Source organism: Mustelus asterias, unplaced genomic scaffold (genome assembly GCF_964213995.1).
Source record: "Mustelus asterias unplaced genomic scaffold, sMusAst1.hap1.1 HAP1_SCAFFOLD_1983, whole genome shotgun sequence".
In the NCBI taxonomy this organism is placed as follows: Eukaryota; Metazoa; Chordata; class Chondrichthyes; order Carcharhiniformes; family Triakidae; genus Mustelus; species Mustelus asterias.
In genome coordinates this window covers 34,217-57,676 of record NW_027591928.1, presented here as the reverse complement: position 1 = coordinate 57,676, position 23,460 = coordinate 34,217, and the positions used below count along the sequence as shown (strand labels likewise).

Here is a 23,460-nt window from a genome sequence, read left to right as displayed (position 1 = left end):
TTCTAAATGCGCATACATCCTATCTTTAAGAATCTTCTCCAACAACTTCCCCACCACGGACGTCAAGCTCACCGGCCTATAATTACCCGGGTTATCCTTCCTACCCTTCTTAAATAACGGGACCACATTGGCTATCCTCCAATCCTCTGGGACCTCACCTGTGTCCAGTGACGAGACAAAGATTTGCGTCAGAGGCCCAACGATTTCACCTCTCGTCTCCCTGAGCAGCCTTGGATAGATTCCATCAGGCCCTGGGGATTTGTCAGTCTTTATATTCTCTAACAAACCTAACACTTCCTCCTTTGTAATGGAGATTTTCTCCAACGGTTCAACACTCCCCTCCGAGACACTCCCAGTCAACACATCCCTCTCCTTAGTGAATACCGACGCAAAGTATTCATTTAGGATCTCCCCTACCTCTTTGGGCTCCAAGCATAAGTCCCCACTTTTGTCCCTGAGAGGTCCGATTTTTTCCCTTACAACCCTTTTGTTCCTAACGTATGAATAAAATGCCTTGGGATTCTCCTTAATCCTGTCTGCCAAGAACATTTCGTGACCCCTTTTTGCTCTTCTAATTCCCCGTTTGAGTATTTTCCTACTTTCATTATACTCCTCCAGAGCTCCCTCCGTTTTTAGCTGCTTGGACCTAACATACGCCTCTCTTTTCCTTTTGACCAGTCCCTCAATTTCCCTGGTTATCCACGGTTCTCTAATCCTACCCTTCCTATCCTTCTTTTTTACAGGCACATGCTTGTCCTGTAGCCTTAACAACCGTTCCTTAAAAGACTGCCACATACCAGATGTGGATTTACCCTCAAACAGCCTCTCCCAATCAAGAGCTGCCAATTTCTGCCTGATCCCAATAAAGTTAGCCTTCCCCCAATCCAACACCTTACCCTTGGGACACCACTCATCCTTTTCCATCACTATCCTAAAGCTAACAGAATTGTGGTCACTATTTGCCACATGTTCCCCAACCAAAACTTTGAAGACCTGACCGGGCTCATTCCCCAGCACCAGGTCCAGTATAGCCCCCTCTCTAGTTGGGCTGTCCACATATTGTTCCAACGAACCCTCCTGTACACATTTTACAAATGCCTCACCATCCAGAGTCCCTGCCCTCAGCGATTTCCAGTCTATACCAGGGAAATTGAAGTCTCCCACTACAACAACCCTATATTTCCTGCACCTATCCAGTATCTCCTGACATATCCATTCTTCCACTTCCCTTGGGCTGTTGGGGGGCCTGTAGTACACCCCCAACATAGTGACTGCGCCTTTCCTGTTTCTAAGCTCCACCCAGAGTGACTCGCTACACGACTCCTCCGAATTGTCCTCCCTCTGCACCGCTGTAATATGCTCTCCAACCAATACCGCTACTCCCCCACCTCTTTTGGCCCCTCCTCTGTCTCGCCTAAAACACTTGTACCCTGGAATATTCAGCTGCCAGTCCTGTCCCTCTTTCAACCAAGTCTCTGTCACCGCAACCACATCCAAATTCCTCGTGCGCATTAAGGCCCCAAGTTCGTCTGTTTTACCTGCTACGCTCCTTGCATTGAAGTATAAGCACTCCAGACCCCCAGGCTCAGTGAGGTCGTCCTCCCCCAGAGTGCTCTTCTTCTTTGCCAGCCTTGTCCCAGCCCCAAGCTCGTCCCCAGCCACCACACTTATAGACCTAATAGTTTGATCCCCACCCCCCTGCCATACTAGTTTAAACCCCCCCGAACTGCATTAGCAAAGCTCCCAGCCAGGATATTTGTGCCCTTCCAACTTAGTTGTGACCCCTCCCTCTTGTACAGGTGCCATCCTCTCCTGAAAACCTCCCATTGGTCTATGAAAATAAAGCCCTCCCTCCTGGACCAGTCCTTTAGCCAGGCATTCATTTGAACCAACTCCCTATTCTTATCCTCACTGGCACGAGGCATTGGGAGCAGCCCAGAGATGGCCACCCTAGTGACCCTACTTTTTAACCTATTTCCCAACTCCCTGAATTGCTCTCTTAGGACCCCCCTACTCTTCCTATCTACGTCATTTCCACCAATGTGTATAATGACATCCGTTTCTTTATCTTCCCCTTTTAAAATGCCTCCTATCCGCTCGGAGACATCCGTGACCCCAGCACCAGGTAGGCAGACTACCATCCTGGAGTCCCGTTCGCCCCCACAGAATCGCCTGTCTGTCCCTCTAACTGACGTATCCCCCACCACTATCGCTCTCCTAACCCCTCTCTTCCCTTTCCGGGCCACAGAGCCTGACTGTGTGCCAGTGACCTGGTCACTGTGTCTTACCCCTGGAGAGGCACACTCCTCCACACTATCTAAAACAATGTACCTGTTTTGGAGTGGGACAACCACAGGTGACCCTTCTTCTAACTGTCCACTCCCCTCCCCTCTCACACCTGTCACCAAGCCCTTCCTATTTTGAGACACCTCTGGAGACCTCCCTTGTACTTTACCCTTCTGCCCTTTACTCCTCCTAACTGTGACCCACGTGTCATTCTCCCGATGCCCCGGTGTAACTAGTTGCCTATAACTGCTGTCAATTTTTCTCCCATTTTCCCTGACTAGGCTAAGGTCAGCGATCTGCAGCTCCAGTTCCCTAACACGGTCCCTCAAGAGCTGCAGTTCCACGCACCTGGCACATATGTGAACCTCTGGGAAGCTCGGTGTTTGCAGGAACTCCCACATCCCACATCGGAAGCACTGAACTGGCCGATCACTCATACCTGCCCTTATCCTTTATAGGGTTGGGTAAAAAATAACTAGCCTTGCCTCGCCCTTTTAGCCCAAGCCCTGTGAGCCAAAGCCCTTATAATGCACACTCTGCTCCCCACTCACTCCACTGCCCGCTCCCGACGCTGCCCGCTGTATAGTGCAGACGGCTTTTTATGCTCCCGACGAACCCCCCAAGTAACTGCCTTTTATACTAAGACTCAACCTCCCAGAATCCCCTTCAGCTGACCTCACTTCCTCAATTCAAAACCCTGAAAAAAGCCCGCGAAATATACTAGGAATACCCTTAAATGAATAAATGAATAATTAAATCACTTCTTAGCTTACTCTCAGCACTCCTGCTAAGACTCTCTCCCCCACTCTCACTCCAGTTAAACAAAGTTCAGTCGGGCAGCTTGGTGGGCCGAAGGGCCTGTTCCTGTGCTGTAATTTTCTTTGTCCAGTGCCGTTTAGGTTAGATGGACTGGCCATGCTACGATACCCCTTGGTGTCCAAAGATGTGTAGGTTAGGGGGACCAGCCATGGGAAATGTATGGCTTTACTGGGATAGGGCCTGGGTAAGATGTCTATCAAAGAGTCGGTGCAGGCTCGATGGGCTGAATGGCCTCTTGTAGGGATTCTATGATTCTCTGATATTCTGTCAACAGCCTGAAAATCACAGTCCAAGCTTGAAAGAAGTCACTCATATGTGAAAATTGATGACATGGGTTGTAGATCATTCGCTTCGGAAGATATTATTAAACTAAACTAGGAAGAGTGCGGAAAAGATTAACTAGGATGCTACCGGGACTTGAGAGTTTGAGTTATAAGGAGAGGCTGGATAGACTGGGACTTTTTTCTCTGGAGCGTAGGAGGCTGAGGGGTGATCTTATAGAGGTCTATAAAATAATGAGGGGCACAGATCAGCTAGAAAGTCAATGTCTTTTCCCAAAGGTAGGGGAGTCTAAAACTAGAGGGTGAAAGGGGAGAGATACAAAAGTGTCCAGAGGGGCAATTTTTTCACACAGAGGGTGGTGAGTGTCTGGAACGAGTTGCCAGAGGTAGTAGTAGAGACGGGTACGATTTTGTCTTTTGAAAAGCGTTTGGACAGTTCCATGGGTAAGATGGGTATAGAGGGATATGGGCCAAATGCGGGCAATTGGGATTAGCTTAGGGGTTTAAAAAAAAAAGGCAGCATAGACAAGTTGGGCCGAAGGGCCTGTTTCCATGCTGTAAACCTCTATGATTCTAAGAGTAATGGGTGTTGGAAATCCATCTGACGTTCTTTGTGTTTTGTTTTGCGTCCGTAGTTTTTCTCGTCTCCTCCTGAGCCACGGCCCACTAAGATGGCCAATCCACCTAACCTATACACCTTTGGGCACTCGGGGGCAATTTAGCATGGCCAATCCACCTAACCCACACATCTTTGAACACTAAGGGGGCAATTTAGCATGGCCAATCCACCCAACCTACACATCTTTGAACACTAAGGGGGCAATTTAGCATGGCCAATCCACCCAACCTACACATCTTTGAACACTAAGGGGGCAATTTAGCATGGCCAATCCACCCAACCTACACATCTTTGAACACTAAGGGGGCAATTTAGCATGGCCGATCCACCCAACCTACACATCTTTGAACACTAAGGGGGCAATTTAGCATGGCCAATCCACCCAACCTACACATCTTTGAACACTAAGGGGGCAATTTAGCATGGCCAATCCACCCAACCTACACATCTTTGAACACTAAGGGGGCAATTTAGCATGGTCAATCCACCTAACCTACACATCTTTGGACACGAAGGGGACAATTTACCATAGCCAATGCACCCAACCTACTCACCTTTGGACACTAAGGGATAATTTAGCACGGCCAATCTACCAAATCGACATCTTTGTGAATGATTGAAGCCTCTGCGCGGCTGGATAAAGAGAGACAGACAGACACAGAGAGAGAAAGCAAGTCAGATTCTCCGTCCACTCCACGCATCGGCACACCAGCCAGCACACAGTGTTCCAGGCCTTACCTGCACATCATTGGACACTAAGGGGGCAATTTAGAATGGCCAATCCACCTAACCTGCACATCTTTGGACACGAAGGGACAATTTAGCATAGCCAATCCCACTCAACCTACAGATATTTGGACACTAAAGGGCAATTTAACACGGCCATTCCACCTCACCTGCACATCTTTGGACACTAAGGGGGCAATTTAGCATGGCCAATCCACCTAACCCGCACATCTTTGGACACTAAGGGGCAATTTAGCATGGCCAATACACCCAACCTGCACATCTTTGGCACTAAGGGGCAATTTAGCATGGCCAATCCACCTAACCTACAAACCTTTGGATACTAAGGGACAATTTAGCATGGCCAATCCACTTAATGTAAATATCTTTGGGCACTAAGGGGCAATTTAGCATGACCAATCCCCCTAACCTGCACATCTTTGGAGTGCGGGAGGGAACCGGAGCACCCGGAGGAAACCCACGCAGACACAGGGGAGAACGTGCAGACACCGCACAGTCACCCAAGGCCTGGCGCTGTGAGGCAGCAGTGCTAACCACCATGGATGACCAAATGTCTGCACGTTCTTCCTAAATGTCGTTGCTTCGCGGTCGCTGGGTCAAAATCCTGGAATTCCTTCCCTGATGGCATTGTTGGTCAACCCACAGCACGTGGACTCCAGAGATTCAAGAAAGCAGCTCACCACCACCTTCTCAAGGGGCAACTAGGGATGGGTAATAAATGCTGGCCAGTCGCGACGCCCATGTCCCACGAATGAATTTTTAAAAAATGTGGTGCCCAGAACTGTACACAATACCCCAATTGAGGCTGAAAAGTGTGTTATGCAGGTTTACCCTTGCCTTTGTACTCTGCGACTCTATGGATAAAGACCGAATAACCTCTTTCTCAAGCCATCATCTTCAGTGAATTGGCGAAGGGTCCTTCTGATTCAGAAGAGGTGGCTGGTGACTTTGCCATGAGTTGGGCTTCTGAATCATGCGAATTATGAGCAGGAGTAAGGCCACTCAACCCCCTCAAGCCTGCTCCGCCATTCAATAAGATCATGGTTAATCCGATTGTCATCACAATCCCGCTGAACCTGCTCACCTTTGACCCCGTGACCTTTGACCACCCCCCTCGTTAACCAAGAATCTATCTCGCTCTGGCTTAAAAAGTATTCACAGTCCCTGCTCCCACTGCCTTTTGAGTAATTTATTCGTGTCACAAGTCGGCTGACGTTCACACTGCAATGAGGGTGGGTGGCACTGTGGGTTAGCGCTGCTGCCTCACAGCGCCAGGGACCCGGGTTCGATTCCCGGCTCGGGTCACTGTCTGTGCGGAGTCTGCACATTCTCCCCCCCCATGTCTGCGTGGGTTTCCTCCGGGTGCTCCGGTTTCCTCCCACAGTCCGAAAGACGTGCTGGTTAGGGTGTATTGACCCGAACAGGCGCCGGAGTGTGGGCGACTCGGGGAATTTCGCAGTAACTTCATTGCAGTGTTAATGTCAGCCTTACTTGTGATTGATAAATAAATACACTTTAAGTTACTGTGAATATCCCCTAGTCGCCCACACTCCGGTGCCTGTTTGGGCAACGTTGAGGGAGAATTTAGCACGGGTAACGCAACTAACCAGCACGTTTTTCGGACTATGGAAGGAAACCGGAGCACCCGGAGGAAACCCACGCAGACACGGGGAGAACGTGCAGACTCCGCACAGACAGTGACCCAAAGCTGAGAATCGAACCCGGGTCCCTGGTGCTGTGAGGCAGCAGTGCCAGGGGACAGTATAGAGGGGCCTTTACTCTGTATCTAACCCCGTGCTGTACCTGTCCTGGGAGTGTTTGATGGGGACAGTGTAGAGGGAGTTTTACTCTGTATCTAACCCCGTGCTGTACCTGTCCTGGGAGTGTTTGATGGGGACAGTGTAGAGGGAGCTTTACTCTGTATCTAACCCTGTGCTGTACCTGTCCTGGGAGTGTTTGATGGGGACAGTGTAGAGGGAGCTTTACTCTGTATCTAACCCCGTGCTGTACCTGTCCTGGGAGTGTTTGATGGGGGACAGTGTAGAGGGAGCTTTACTCTGCCAGTGCTGTACCTGTCCTGGGTCTGTTTTATGGGGACAGTGTAGAGGGAGCTTTACTCTGTACCGAACTCTGTGCTGTACCTGTCCTGGGAGTCTTTGATGAGGACAGTGTAGAGTGAGCTTTATTCTGTATCTAACCCCGTGCTGTACCTGTCTTGGGAGTGTTTGATGGGGGACAGTGTAGAGGGAGCTTTACTCTGCCAGTGCTGTACCTGTCCTGGGTCTGTTTTATGGGGACAGTGTAGAGGGAGCTTTACTCTGTACCGAACTCTGTGCTGTACCTGTCCTGGGAGTCTTTGATGAGGACAGTGTAGAGTGAGCTTTATTCTGTATCTAACCCCGTGCTGTACCTGTCTTGGGAGTGTTTGATGGGGACAGTGTAGAGGGAGCTTTACTCTGTATCTAACCCCGTGCTGTACCTGTCGTGGGAGTGTTTGATGGGGGCTAGTGTAGAGGGAGCTTTACTCTGTATCTAACCCCGTGCTGTACCTGTCGTGGGAGTGTTTGATGGGGGCTAGTGTAGAGGGAGCTTTACTCTGTATCTAACCCCGTGCTGTACCTGTCCTGGGAGTGTTTGATGGGGACAGTGTAGAGTGAGCTTTATTCTGCATCTAACCCCATACTGTACCTGTCCTGGGAGTGTTTGATGGGGGACAGTGTAGAGGGAGCTTTACTCTGTATCTAACCCCGTGCTGTACCTTGTCCTGGGAGTGTTTGATGGGGGACAGTGTAGAGGGAGCTTTACTCTGTATCTAACCCCGTGCTGTACCTGTCCTGGGAGTGTTTGATGGGGGACAGTGTAGAGGGAGCTTTACTCTGTATCTAACCCCGTGCTGTACCTGTCCTGGGAGTGTTTGATGGGGGACAGTGTCGAGGGAGCTTTACTCGGTATCTAACCCTGTGCTGTACCTGTCCTGGGAGTGTTTGATGGGGGACAGTGTCGAGGGAGCTTTACTCGGTATCTAACCCCGTGCTGTACCTGTCCTGGGAGTGTTCGATGGGGGACAGTGTCGAGGGAGCTTTACTCGGTATCTAACCCTGTGCTGTACCTGTCCTGGGAGTGTTTGATGGGGGACAGTGTCGAGGGAGCTTTACTCGGTATCTAACCCCGTGCTGTACCTGTCCTGGGAGTGTTGGGGACAATATAAATTTCACAACATGCGTTTGCTTCACCTTAGAGCTGCTGACAAGACGGTTTCGATTGTGAATCAAAGCTCGGGACACGTGAAAGGCACCTGTTTAATGTTTAATAAATAAAAACTCCAATTTCACAGATTTACATGGATTTTTTTTCACTTCACAAGCAATTCAAAAATAAACATTCAAAGCTCTGGTAAGACACGGGTGGAGGCCTGAAGTCAAGGGAAATCTTGCACCATTTTGGCCGTGTGATGGGGGAGTAATATTTAAAAACACACTCAATTTCAGCTGTCGTTACTTGTCCTGTTGCCTTGTTGGAAACACTCTGTATCATTCTGCAGCACCAGAGGTCTATATTGAAACATCCTTGAAGCCCCCTGCCTCCTCCCAAGCCTCGACGGCGCTCACAAGCTGTGGCGCCTGGATGTGGCTGCAATACTCCAGCCGGGGCTTAGTCCGCCAATAACTCTTAAAGACCAGTGGTTCCCAGCCTTTTATATGTCACGACACACCCCGATACTTGCGAAACATTTTGAGGGACACCTATTTTCCCCCTTCCTGGGAACTTCCTGTTTTGAAACTTGGATTGAATTCGTTCGTGGGACATGCTGCTTGGGCCCAGCATTTATTGTCCATCCCTAGTTGCCCTTGGAGGGCAGTCCAGAGTCAGCCACAGCTCTGAAGCCAGCATGGGGGCGCCACGGCAGCACAGTGGGTTAGCACTGCTGCCGAGATTCATGTAATTAAACTAAAACTAACCCACGTCTGCAGCCCTGTTGTTGGGTTCTCCCAAGACCCCAATGAACCGAGTGCCCCCCCCGCCCCCCCAGCCTGCTTGGCAGACAGCCATGCATCCGCGGTTCAGATGTTTTTTACGCTGGTTCAACCCCATGGGATTAGACTAGGGGCAATTTAGCATGGCCAATCCACCTAACTCACACATCTTTGGACACTAAGGGGCAATTTAGCATGGCCAATCCACCTAACCCACACATCTTTGGACACTAAGGGGCAATTTAGCATGGCCAATCCACCTAACCCACACATCTTTGGACACTAAGGGGCAATTTAGCACGGCCAATCCACCTAACCTGCACATCTTTGGACACTAAGGGGCAATTTAGCATGGCCAATCCACCTAACCTGCACATCTTTGGACACTAAGGGGCAATTTAGCATGGCCAATCCACCTAACCTGCACATCTTTGGACACTAAGGGGCAAGTTAGCATGGCCAATCCACCTAACCTGCACATCTTTGGAGGAATCCGGAGCACCCGGAGAAAACCCACGCAGACACGGGGGAGAATGTGCAAACTCCGCACAGACAGTGACCCGAGCCGGGAATCGAACCCGGGTCCCTGGTGCTGTGAAGCAGCAGTGCTAACCCACTGTGCCGCCCTTCCTTGGGGGGGGGGGAACGGTCACGCTCACCTTCTCAAGGGAGTGAGACCTGAACCTCTTTCGAAAATGGGTGCAAGTTCACCGTTGCGGTCGCCGCTACAATCGTTGCAGTGAGTTGCCGGGGGGAAGGGGGGGAGAGGGGGAGTGAGAAGTCCCACAGTGAAGGCTCTTCCATTCCGGACTCTGTGTCCCGTAAGATATAGGAGCAGAACTAGGCCATTCGGCCCATCAATCGTGGCTGATACGTTTCCCAACCCCATTCTCCCTCGCCTTTTCCCCGTAACCTTTGATCTAAACCGCGGGCGTACGGCTCTCTCCCCAAGCAGGCCGGGAGGCCCAAGATTCAACGGCTCTTGGGAGAACCCAACCACACGCCTGCAATTAGTTTTAGTTTAATTACGCGGAATTTTGAATCTTTTTCATGGCAAACCAGCAGCGGCACTCTGGGGAGGAACCACTGGCATTAACTGAACAGAGACCGCTCCCATTCATGCCCTTTGAACCCCAAACACAGCAGCGCAGAAGGCAAACGGGTAAAGTGCACAGGGCCGTGGTTCCTGAACTGTGGGTCACGACCCCAACAGGAATGGGGGGGCGGGTGGGGGGGGGGGGGGGGGGGGGGGGGGGGAGGGCCATGGAAAGGGCCAGTGGGGTGCTTTTGAGAAATAAAAATCACGTCAACCTTTGACCCCCCCCCTCACCAATCAGGAACCCCTATCTATCTCTGTCTTAAAGACATTCAATGACCCGGCCTCCTCTGGGCAGTGAATCCCACAGATTCACCACCCTCTGGCTGAAGAAATTCCTCCTCCTCATCTCGGTTCTAAAGGGTCGTCCCTTTGCTCTGAGTTTGCACCCTCAGATCCTGATCTTTCTGACTGATGGAAACATCCTCCCGGCAGGACACTGACAAGGAAATGCATCTCCCTCCCAACTTGCAATGCCGAACATGCGCCCCCAGTTAAGATCCCTGGTTACAAAGAAAGTTATTTTGTGGGACACACGGTTCTCGTCGCCACAATTTTGTTGGGTGGACATTATTTTTTTTTGGCCAGGTGGCCAATCGCGCCCATGCAGTGGCGGGCTCCGCTCGCTGGGTTGCAGTGGGAGGGGATCTCCGCCAACAGCCTCCCAGCGCCAATCTTGCCCACCAACTCGAAACACCACCTGGCCACGGCTCTCAAAACGTAAAATAGCTAAGGGATCCCTCCACCCCCTCCCCCGCCCACAACCACTCCCCCCTATCCGTCTGGGGTTTGCTGAGTGCCCAGGAACACCCCGTGGAGGCAGGGAGGGAATAGGCGGGTGGGGAGGAGTGGCAGGTGGCCACAAGCCTGGAGGGTGAAGGAGCTGCATTGTCAACGCCAACTGCAGCAAGACCAGGGGAACCTTCCCATCTTTCCAAATGGTCTCTCAAAATGCACGCACACACACACACACCAAATACACACACACACCAAATACACACACACACCAAATACACACACACACCAAATACACACACACACACACCAAATACACACACACACACACCAAATACACACACACACACACCAAATACACACACACACCAAATACACACACACACCAAATACACACACACACACACCAAATACACACACACACACACCAAATACACACACACACCAAATACACACACACACCAAATACACACACACACACACCAAATACACACACACACACACCAAATACACACACACACACACCAAATACACACACACACACACCAAATACACACACACACCAAATACACACACACACCAAATACACACACACACCAAATACACACACACACACACCAAATACACACACACACACACCAAATACACACACACACACACCAAATACACACACACACACACCAAATACACACACACCAAATACACACACACACCAAATACACACACACACACACACCAAATACACATACACACACACACCAAATACACACACACACACCAAATACACACACACACCAAATACACACACACACACCAAATACACATACACACACACAATACACACACACACCAAATACACACACACACACACACACCAAATACACACACACACCAAATACACACACACACCAAATACACACACACACCAAATACACACACACACCAAATACACACACACACACACCAAATACACACACACACACCAAATACACACACCAAAAACACACACATACACACCAAATACACACACATACACACACCAAATACACATACACACACCAAATACACACACACACACCAAATACACACACATACACACACCAAATACACACACATACACACCAAATACACACACACACCAAATACACACACACACACACCAAATACACACACACACACCAAATACACACACACACACACACCAAATACACACACCAAAAACACACACATACACACCAAATACACACACATACACACACCAAATACACACACACACACACCAAATACACACACATACACACACCAAAAACACACACATACACACCAAATACACACACACACACACACACCAAATACACACACACACCAAATACACACACACACCAAATACACACACACACCAAATACACACACACACACACACACACACACACACACACGCACACACACACGCACACACACACACACACACACGGGAACAGATTCAGGGATAGAAAGTTTTTCTGCACAGGCCCCTTCGTTCAAACGAGGCGCCCGAGACAAGAGTATCTCGCCCGTCTGTCTGGAATAAAGATTCCATTTCCCCCGCGACCCCCTCCCCCACTCACCCCACCTAGTTTTAAGTCAGTCCCCACTCCCGCCTCCCAAGAACTATCCCAGTCCCGCTCCCCACCATCTCCCAGTTAATTCATCAGGTCAGGTCCTTCCACAGCGCTTGGCATTGCCTGAGGCTCGGAACTCAAATTGCACCCCATTCCCTTAAACCCATGGATGAAGGGGCGGGGATGGAGGGGGCGGTGGGGGGGGGGGGGGGGGGGGGGGGGGGGGAGACAGACAGACAGTGACTCCACGGGATCCATATAAAACGCATGGTAGTGTCTTTATTTACGCCCACCAACCCACACCCAACCCCCCTCCCCCCCCTCTCCACCCACCACCAACCCTCCCCCAAGTCAACCAAGACCTCCCTCTTTAAATCGGCTGCGTGTTGGGTTTGTGGGGGGGCTAAGCCAACCCCATCTCCTCCAGGACACTGCGGGGAGATTCGTCATCCTGCAAAGGGAGGGGGGGAAGAGAAAAAACACCTAATTAAACGCCGCAATGATGCCAAATTTGTAATTAAATCCAAGACAAATGCAATTCAGGTTTTACCAGTTCCTCTTATCAAAGGGAGATAGACAGTGGTGGTGGTCACAGCAGAGTGGCAATGTCATTAGGGTGGGTTTCGCTCAGTTGGTTGGACAGCTAGTTTGCGAGGGGGAGCCACGCCAGCACCCCGGGTTCAATTCCCCGTGCAGCTGAGGTCATTCAACCGCCTTCTCAATCTTTTTTTTTACTATTTTATTTATTAGTGTCACAAGTCGGCTTACATTAACACTGCAATGAAGTTACTGTGAAAATCCCCAAGTCGCCCCACACTCCGGCGCCTGTTCGGGTGACACTGAGGGAGAATTTAGCACGGCCAATGCACCCTAACCAGCACGTCTTTTAGATTGTGGGAGGAAACCGGAAGAAACCCACGCAGACATGGGGAGAACGTGCAGACTCCACACAGACAGTGACCCAAGCCGGGAATCGAACCCGGGTCCCTGGCGCTGTGAGGCGGCAGTGCTAACCACTGTGCCACCTTGAAGATAATAAGAATGAGGACAGGTTAATGGACAATAAAAAAGGGGATGCGTGACTAAGCAAGCTTGCTCGTTCGCAGACCTAGTACAGGCAGGGCGGGTTGAATGGCCTCCCTCCGTCTGTGACCCAACTTTCTGGCACTCTGAAACTTTCCAGGGATATGAAGCCTGTTCTCCGTTTGGGCTCTCCCGGAACAGCACCCGGCTTCAGGTGAGCCGAGACATTGCGGCGCACAAGGCACCTTGGCGGCAAGGGGCAGAGGGCGTCTTTCCCGGATTTGCCCCAGTTCTGGTGTTCACCACATCAGCGTATGCCATCCGGGCAGACCAGCTGTCGAGCAGTGCCGCCTCAGTTAGGCAGAAAGGTTGACACAAACCCCTGCACGCGGCCTTCACCTGCCGCCAACTCCTCTGCCAGGCCTTTGGCACTTTCCTGCTTCAACTGGCACGGAGAGGGGCCCACGGTGCCACAGTCATAAGGTGCCCAACCGTGGATGCCAATCCCACACCTACCTCCTGCATGAGGTCCGCCTGTTCGATGGCCTTCAACACGTTCTTCTTAGACGTATCTTGGATCTCTCCCCCCATGATAAACTCGTCCAGGATGAAATAGGCCTTCTCAAAGTTGAAGATTATATCCAATTCACATACCTGCAAATAAACAGGAATTACGAGCAGTTAAGATAATGAATCATATTGGCAGTGGGGAAGGAGGTCACTCCCCCCCAAGCCAGGTTTCTCCAACCCATTTTTTTGTTATTAATTCGCGGGACATGGGCGTCGCTGGCTGGGCCAGCATTTATTGCCCATTCCTAGTTGACCCGAGTTGCCCCAGTAGTAGAGGCGGGTATAATTTTGTCTTCTAGACAGTTACATGGGTAAGATGGGTATAGAGGGATATGGGCCAAACGTGGGCAATTAGCTTAGTGGTTAAAAAAAAAGGCGGCATGGGCAAGTTGGGCCGAAGGGCCTGTTTCCATGCTGTAAACTTCTATGACTGCGCGGAGTTTGCACGTTCTCCCCGTGTGTGCGTGGGTTTCCTCCCACAGTCCAAAGTTGGCCCGAGGACAGTTGGGAGTCAACCACAACCATACTCTCTGGCAGAGCATCTTTAAGAAGTTAAACAACACCAGGTTAAAGTCCAACAGGTTTATTTGGTCGCAAAAGCCACACAAAATAAACCTGTTGGACTTTAACCTGGTGTTGTTAGACTTCTTACTGTGTTCACCCCAGTCCAATGCCGGCATCTCCACATCAGAGCATCTTTAGCCAGGCCCACCCCCCACTATCCCTGTAACCCTGCGCATTTACACCGCTAATCCTCCTAACCTCCACATCTTGGGACTGTGGGAGGAAACCAGAGCAGCCGGAGCAAACCCACGCAGACACGGGGAGAACGTGCAAACTCTGCACAGACAGTCATAGAGGTTTACAGCATGGAAACAGGCCCTTCGGCCCAACTTGTCCATGCTGTTTTTTTTTAAACCCCGAAGCTAGTCCCAATTGCCCGCGTTTGGACCATATCCCTCTATACCCATCGCACCCATGTAACTGTCTAAATGCTTTTCAATAGACAAAATCGTAGCCGCCTCTACTATTACCTCTGGCAGCTCGTTCCAGACACTCACCATCCTTCCACTGTGTGAAAAAAACTGCCCCTCTCGACCCTTTTGTATCTCTCCCCTCTCACCTTAAACCTACGCCCTCTAGTTTTAGACCCCCCTACCTTTGGGAAAAGATGTTGACTATCTAGCTGATCTATGCCCCTCATTATTTTATAGACCTCTATAAGATCACCCCTAAGCTTCCTACACTCCAGGGAAAAAAGTCCCAGTCTATCCAACCTCTCCTTATAACTCAAACCATCAAGTCCCGGTAGCATCCTAGTAAATCACCCCGAGGCCTGGAACTGTGAGGTGGCAGTGCTAACCATTGTGCCACTGTGCCATCCCATACAAATAGTGCCTTTCAAAGGAGGGATTAGATATGGCCCTGAATATCAAAGTACTGCAGAAAAGGGTAGTGGGACTTACTTTCCAATTTATTGTTGCAAGGGATGTGGGCATCGCTGACAAGGCTAGCTTTTGTTGCCCATCCCTAGTTGCCTAACAACCATGATGGTTGTTAAGCCTTTTCAGAGTCTGGGTACATTACTGTGGCTCTGGAATCGCATGTAGGTCAGACCAGGTAAGGACAGCAGATTTCCTTCCCTGAAGGCCATTAGTGAACCAGATGGATTTCGATGATAATCAACAATGGTTTCATGGGCATCATTAGACTTTTATTTCAGATTATTTGAATTGAAGTTCAATGGCTAGCCAGCACTTATTGGCTGAGGGCAGTTGAGAGTCAACCAGATTGCTGTGGCTCTGGAGTCACATGTAGGCCAGACCGGGTAAGGACGGCAGATTTCCTTCCCTAAGGGACATTAGTGAACCAGATGGGTTTTTCCAACGATTGACAATGGGTTTCATGGTCATCAGTAGATTCTTAATTCCAGATTTCTGGGGAGGGCGATGACCCAGTGGTATTATTGCGAGACTATTAATCCAGAAACTCAGCTAATGTCCTGGGGGACCCGGGTTCGAATCCCCGCCACGGCAGGCGGTGGAATTTGATTCAATAAAAATAAATCTGGAATTAAGAATCTACTGATGACCCATTGTCGGAAAAACCCATCTGGTTCCCTTTAGGGAAGGAAATCTGTTGTCCTTACCCCGGTCTGGCCTACATGTGACTCCAGAGCCACAGCCAATGTGGTTGACTCTCAACTGCCCTCCAAGGGCAACTAGGAATGGGCAATAAATGTTGGCCCAGCCAGCGACGCCCATGGCTCACAAATGAATAAAACAAAAATTAGTCACAAGCCCAAGAGTAGCTCCCCAAATTAGCCCGTGCTCCAAAGCATAGACCGCTGTGGTACTCCGCGACGTGGTCCCAAGATCTGTACTTGGACTTTAAATCGATGTTCAGTTGACATATTTCTCAGAATTCTTTCACAGAATTCCCAGTGTCACTCCCATACCCTGCGCCTCCCTGTTCTCAAATTGGCAGCTGCTGTTAACAGGGTCCAAGCCATGTTGTTGAAGCAGAAACCAAGCCACAGAGTTTTTCTTTGTTGAGGGAGCTTATTTTAACTTGCACCTCCCACACAACCCAGCTATCCCCAACCGAGATGGACTCCCAAGACAATTAATACCCGTCACTTGTTTCTCTGAACAGTAGCTATGCAATTCATCGAGTCCCCACAGTGCAGAAGGATGCCATTCGGCCCATCAAGCCTGCATGCACCAACAACAATCCCACCCAGGCTGTATCCCCGCAACCCCATGTATTTACCCGAGCTAGTCCCCCTGACACTAAGGGGCAATTTATCATGGCCAATCCACCTAACCTGCACATCTTTGGACACTAAGGGGCAATTTAGCATGGCCAATCCACCTAACCTGCACATCTTTGGACACTAAGGGGCAATTTAGCATGGCCAATCCACCTAACCTGCACATCTTTGGGCACTAAGGGGCAATTTGGCATGGCCAATCCACCTAACCTGCACATCTTTGGGCACTAAGGGACAATTTAGCATGGCCAATCCACCTAACCTCCACATCTTTGGGCACTAAGGGGCAAATTAGCTCGGCCAATCCACCTAACCTGCACATCTTTGGGCACTAAGGGGCAATTTGGCATGGCCAATCCACCTAACCTGCACATCTTTGGGCACTAAGGGACAATTTAGCATGGCCAATCCACTTAACCTCCACATCTTTGGGCACTAAGGGGCAATTTAGCACGGCCAATCCACCTAACCTGCACATCTTTGGGCACTAAGGGGCAATTTGGCATGGCCAATCCACCTAACCTGCACATCTTTGGGCACTAAGGGGCAATTTGGCATGGCCAATCCACCTAACCTGCACATCTTTGGGCACTAAGGGGCAATTTAGCACGGCCAATCCACCTAACCAACCTGCACATTTTTGGAGTGTGGGAGGGAACCGGGGCACCTGGAGGAATCCCACGCAGACACGCGGAGTGATCACTTACACTTCCAAAGTATTTGTCCAGCAGCTCCACATAGCGATGGATCAGCTCCAGAGTCAGGAGTTCGTTGTCTTGGTCCTCAATGGCACAACAGAAATACAGACTGGCGTACCTGTCAGAGCAAGTCAAGGGCAACCTTCAGTATCCAACAGCAACAAAATCATTTACAAAAGTTATCTTCAGCCCTATGCATGTCCTCGCGCACATCCATGGAAATTTGGTATGTCCGCTACGAATCTCACCAACTTTTACAGGTGCACCATAGAAAGCATCCTTTCTGGTTGTATCACAGCTTGGTATGGGCTCCTGCTCTGCCCAAGACCGCAAGGAACTACAAAAGGTCGTGAATGTAGCCCAGTCAATCACGCAAATCAACTTGTCCATGCCGCCCTAGTTTTTTAAACCCCAAAGCTAGTCCCAATTGCCCGCATTTGGCCCATATCCCTCTATACCCATCGTACCCATGTAACTGTCTAAACGCTTTTTAAAAGCCAAATTGTACCCGCCTCTACTACTACCTCTGGCAGCTCGTTCCAGACACTCACCACCCTCTGTGTGAAAAAATTGCCCCTCTGGACACTTTTATATCTCTCCCCTTTCACCCTCTAGTTTTAGACTCCCCTACCTTTGGGAAAAGATATTGACTATCTAGCTGATCTACGCCCCTTATTATTTTATAGACCTCTTTAAGGTCAGCCCTAATTAAGCCTCCTACACTCCAGGGAAAAAAGTCCCAGTCTATCCAGCCTCTCCTTATAACTCAAACCATCAAATCTCAGTAACATCCTGGTAAATATTTTCTGCACTCTTTCTAGTTTAATTCTTTTTCTATAATAGGGTAGCTGTTTTTGATTTGATTTGATTTATTATTATCACATGTATTGGGATACAGTGAAAAGTATTGTTTCTTGCGTGCTATACAGACAAAGCATACCGTTCATAGAGTACATCGGAGAGAGTGCAGAATATAGTGTTACAGTCACAGCTAGGATGTAGAGAAAGATCAACTTAATGCGAGGTAGGTCCATTCAAAAGTCTGACAGCAGCAGGGAAGAAGCTGTTCTTGAGTCGGTTGGTACGGTGACCTCAGACTTTTGTATCTTTTTCCTGATAGAAGAAGGTGGAAGAGAGAATGCCCTTGAGAAGGTGGTGGTGGGCGTTGATACAACTGAGTGTCTCACTCGACCACCTCAGAGGACAGTTGGGGAGTGAACCACATTGCTGTGGCTCTGGAGTTAGATGTAGGCCAGGCCGGGTAAGGACGGCAGATTTCCTTCCCTGAAGGACATTAGTGAACCAGATGGGTTTTTCCAACAAAGTTTATTTATCAGTGTCACAAGTAGGCTTACAATGCAATGAAGTTACTGTGAAAATCGACAATGGTTTCATTGTCATCAGTAGATTCTTAATTCCAGATTTTTTTTTATTGAATTCAAATTCCACCATCTGCCGTAGGCGGGATTCGAACCCGGGTCCCCAGAACATTAGTTGAGTTTCTGGATTAATAGTCAAGCGATCATACCACGAGGCCATAACCTCTCTTAGCATGGAGATGAAGACCATGCATAGTACTCCAGGTGCGGTCTCACAAGTGCCCTGTACCGTTATAGCAAGACTACAGGAGGAAGAGGCGATTGCTAGACTATCTAAAAATCCAAAAAGGTCGGAAACGGGGGCGATTAGAAGGGAGAAAAGCAGCCTGAAAACTGCCAATGAGAAATCAAAATCAATCTCGAGTGACCTGAAGAGCCAACCAGTTTGAGAATGGGGAGTGTTGTCGAACTGAGAGACCCTAGGGAGGCGGCTGGTACATAGTTCCTCGAAAGTGGCTGTGGTGGACTTCAGTTGTGCCTTTGTCCGGCCTGGACCACCGTTGTGTGTTTGTTCTGCCTGGACACATCCCCCTGCCGGCTCGGCTCCTCCCCTTGTCACCTAGTATAAAGGTGGCTGTCTCCTCCCCCTTGTTCAGTCCGGGTCGGTTACCTGTTGGGATGTGCTCCTGATTCTGTTATGAATAAGTTGTATGCCAATGTGCGCCAATACAGTTGTGAGGCAGCAGTGTTACCCATGTGCCAACCTGGTCAAGAACTGCCCCAGTTGTATTGGCACACAAGTAGTCTTTTGCCCAATTGATAGGGCATCAGTGGCATCACAGGTGGACAGGGCGGTGAGGAAGGGGTCTGGCATACTTACCTTCAACGGTCAGGGGACTGTAGCACAGGAGTTGGGACATTCTGTTACAACTGTACAAGACATTGGTCACATTTGGAGCACTGCATACAATTCTGGTCACCCCTGCTGTAGGAAGGATGTTATTAAACTGGAAAGAGGGCAAAAAGAAAAGGATGTTATTGGGGGCTGGAAGGTCTAAATTATAAGCAGAGGCCGGATAGGCTGGGACTTTTTTCCCGTGACCCTGGGAGGATGAGGGGTGACCTTATGGAGGCTTGTAAAATCATGAGGGGCAGACATAAGGTGAATAGCCGAGATCTTTTCCCCAGGGTAGGGGAGAGTCCAAAACCAGAGGGCGTAGGTTTAAGATGAGAGGATAAAGGGACCCGAGGGGCAACATTTTCACACAGAGGGTGGTGGGGGTATGGAATGAGCTGCCAGGGGAGGTGGTAGAGGCGGGTACAATGACAAGATTTAAAAGACATTTGGACAGGTACATGGATGGGAAAGGTTTAGAGGGGTATGGGCCCAAACGCAGGCAAATGGGGCTAGTTCAGTTTAGGAAACCTGACCAGCATGGACAAGTTGGGCCGAAGGGCCTGTTTTTCCCCTGCTGTATATTTCTGTAACTGTAATGAGGATGAAAAACCAAACAGATCATTCCGTAAGACACTGGAGCAGAAGTAGGCCATTCAGCCCATCGAGTCTGCTCCGCCAATCAGTGAGATCGTGACTGATCTGGTGTGATCATCCTCAACTCCACTTTCCCGCCTTATCCGCGTAACCCTCGATTCCCTTTACTGGTTAAAAATCTATCTCAGCCTTGAACATATTTAACGACCCAGCCTCTACAACCCTCTGCGGTAAAGAATTCCACAGATTCACCCCCCTCCGAGAGAAGAAATTCGTCCTCTGCTCCATCTTCAATGGGGACCCCCTTACTCTGAGGTGATGGGTGGCATCGTGGCACAGTGGTTAGCACTGCTGCCTCACAGCACCAGGGACCCGGATTCGATTCCTGGCTTGAGTTACTGCCTGTGTGGAGTTTGCATGTGCTCCCCGTGTCTGCGTGGGTTTCCTCCAGGTGCTCCGGTTTCCTCCCACATCCGAAAGATGTGCAGATTAGGTGGATTGGCCGCGCTAAATTGCCCCTTAGTATTAGGGAGACTAGGTAGGGTAAATGCATGGGGTTATGGGGCTAGGACCTGGGTGGGAATTGAGGTCGGTGCAGACTCGATGGGCCGAATGGCCTCCTTCTGCACTGTAGGATTCTATGATTCTATGATGGCCTCTTGTCCCAGACTCTCCCACAAGAGGTAACAACTTCTCAGTCTCTATCCTGTCAAGCCCTCCCTCCCCCCACCGAGAGTCCGATATGTCTAAATAAGGCCACCTCTCATTCTTCCAAACTCCAATGAATACAAGGCCCCAAACTGTTTCACAATAAACTTTTGCTGGTCGTATTTTGCACTCAGAGTCAGATCTCACACTCAAGGAGTGGCAATCTTGACAAAATAATATGGAGTGGCTCGTGCCTGTGGACTTTCCTCACCAGCCCCCCCCCGCAACCCTCGAAGGAGGGAAAAGGCTCCAGGAGGCGAGGAAGAGAAGGAGCTGCATCTTTATAGCACCGCTTGAGATATCCCAAAGCGATTTACAGCCAATTTACAGCCAACAAGGCAACCAATTTGCGAACAGCAAGATCTCGCAAAAGCAACGTGATGTTTACCGGATAGTTTTTAAGCAATGCCAGTTGAGGGATATAAACTGCCCGGAAGACCATGCAGAATTGCCATAGAATAGAAACCGTACAGAAGAGGCCATTCGGCTCATCGTATCTGCACCAACTCTCCGAAGACAATCCCATCCAGGTCCTCCCCTCCGCTCTATCTTTCTAACCTCACGTACTTACCATGGCCAATCCACCTAACCTACATCTTTGGACATTAAGGGGCAATTTAGCATGGCCAATCAACCTAACCCGCACATCTTTGGACACTAAGGGGCTATTTAGCATGGCCAATCCACCTAACCTACACATCTTTGGACATTAAGGGGCAATTTAGCATGGCCAATCAACCTAACCCGCACATCTTTGGACACTAAGGGGCAACTTAGCATGGCCAATCCACCTAACCTACACATCTTTGGACATTAAGGGGCAATTTAGCATGGCCAATCCACCTAACCCGCACATCTTTGGACACTAAGGGGCAATTTAGCATGGCCAATCCACCTAACCTACACATCTTTGGACATTAAGGGGCAATTTAGCATGGCCAATCCACCTAACCCGCACATCTTTGGACACTAAGGGGCAATTTAGCATGGCCAATCCACCTAACCTACACATCTTTGGACATTAAGGGGCAATTTAGCATGGCCAATCAACCTAACCCGCACATCTTTGGACACTAAGGGGCAATTTAGCATGGCCAATCCACCTAACCTACACATCTTTGGACATTAAGGGGCAATTTAGCACGGCCAATCCACCGAACCCGCACATCTTTGGATTGTGGGAGGAGACTGGAGCACCCGGAGGAAACCCAAGCAGACACGGGGAGAACGTGCAGACTCCGCACAGCCAGTGACCCGAGCCGGGAATCGAACCCGGGTCTCTGGCGCTGTGAGACAGCAGTGCTGAGCCACTGTGGACCAGAGATACAGTGCGGGCCAGTTGGGAGTCAAGGGGAGAGCTCCCCATACCTCTGGGAGTACTTTGTAATGCTTTATTGGAACGCACCTTTTGTAAACTATCTTCAGGTCCTTCCACTCCAAGAAGCTGCACATCTTGGGCTTGCGCCCCAGCACGATTTGCATCAACTCTCGCCCCAGCTTCTTCTTCTCCTTCTCCGAGATGGCGATGTACCATTTCTGCAACCTCAGCTTCCCCTGACGGCTAAATAGCAGCATGAAGCGCATCTGTGGAGCCAGAGCAGAGCAGGGTGAGCCAGCGATGAACTTTACGATGCAACCCTGCCCACCATCATAGAATCATGTCATGGAATCATAGAACACCTACAGTGCACAGAAAGAGGCCATTTGGCCCATTGGGTCTGACGACTCATAGCCAGGCTTAACCTGCCACCTCATGTATTTATCTCGTTAATCCCCCTGACCTACACATGTTTGAACACTAAGAGGATATTTAGAATGGCCACACTCCAGGCGCCAGTTCGGGTAACACTGAGGGAGAATTTAGCACGGCCAATGCACCCTAACCAGCACGTCTTTCGGACTGTGGGAGGAAACCCACGCAGACACGGGGAGAACGTGCAGACTCCACACAGACAGTGACCCAAGCTGGGAATCGAACCCAAGTCCCTGGCACTGTGAGGCAGCAAGTGCTAACCACTGTGCCACCGTGCCGCCCACCCAGTAACTTCATTGCACTGTTAATGTAAGCCTGCTTGTGACTAATAAATAAAATAAATAAACTGAACATCTTTGGACACTAAGGGACAATTTAGCATGGTTAATCCACCTAACCTGCATATCTTTGGACACTAAGGGGCAATTTAGCATGGCCAATTTACCTAACCTGCACATCTTTGGACACTAAGGGACAATTTAGCACGGCCAATCCACCTAACCTGCATATCTTTGGATACTAAGGGGCAATTTAGCATGGCCAATCCATCTAACCTGCACATCTTTGAACACTAAGGGACAATTTACCATGGCCAATCCACCTAATCTGCACATCTTTGAACAATAAGGGGCAATTTAGCACGGCCAATCCACCTAATCTGCACATCTTTGGACACTAAGGGACAATTTAGCATGGCTAATCCACCTAACCTACACATCTTTGGACACTAAGGGGCAATTTAGCATGGCCAATCCACCTAACCTGCACATCTTTGGACTGTGGGAGGAAACCGGAGCACCTGGAGGAAAGCCACACAGACGTGAGGGGGACCCACAGTCTCCGCACAGTCAACCAAGGTCGGAATCGAACCCAGCTCCCCGATGCTGAGAGGCAGCAGTGCTAACCACTGTGCCGCCATGCCACCCATCCACACGCCCACCCCCGCTACTCCTTCCTTCCCCCCCC

General features: G+C 49.9%; 1 protein-coding gene across 1 annotated transcript; it reads right to left on the bottom strand.

Moving 5' to 3' along the window:
* Positions 1–8,042: 8,042 nt before the first annotated feature.
* On the bottom strand, positions 8,043–22,325 carry LOC144489072 (AP-1 complex subunit sigma-1A). The gene is made up of 5 exons (XM_078207020.1): positions 22,147–22,325; positions 17,232–17,340; positions 13,698–13,835; positions 11,693–12,609; positions 8,043–10,767 (listed from the first exon to the last, which is right to left on the bottom strand). Exons 1-4 carry the CDS (start codon positions 22,323–22,325, stop codon positions 12,562–12,564), a joined length of 474 nt encoding a protein of 157 aa, XP_078063146.1. The 3' UTR covers positions 8,043–10,767; positions 11,693–12,561.
* Positions 22,326–23,460: the final 1,135 nt, after the last annotated feature.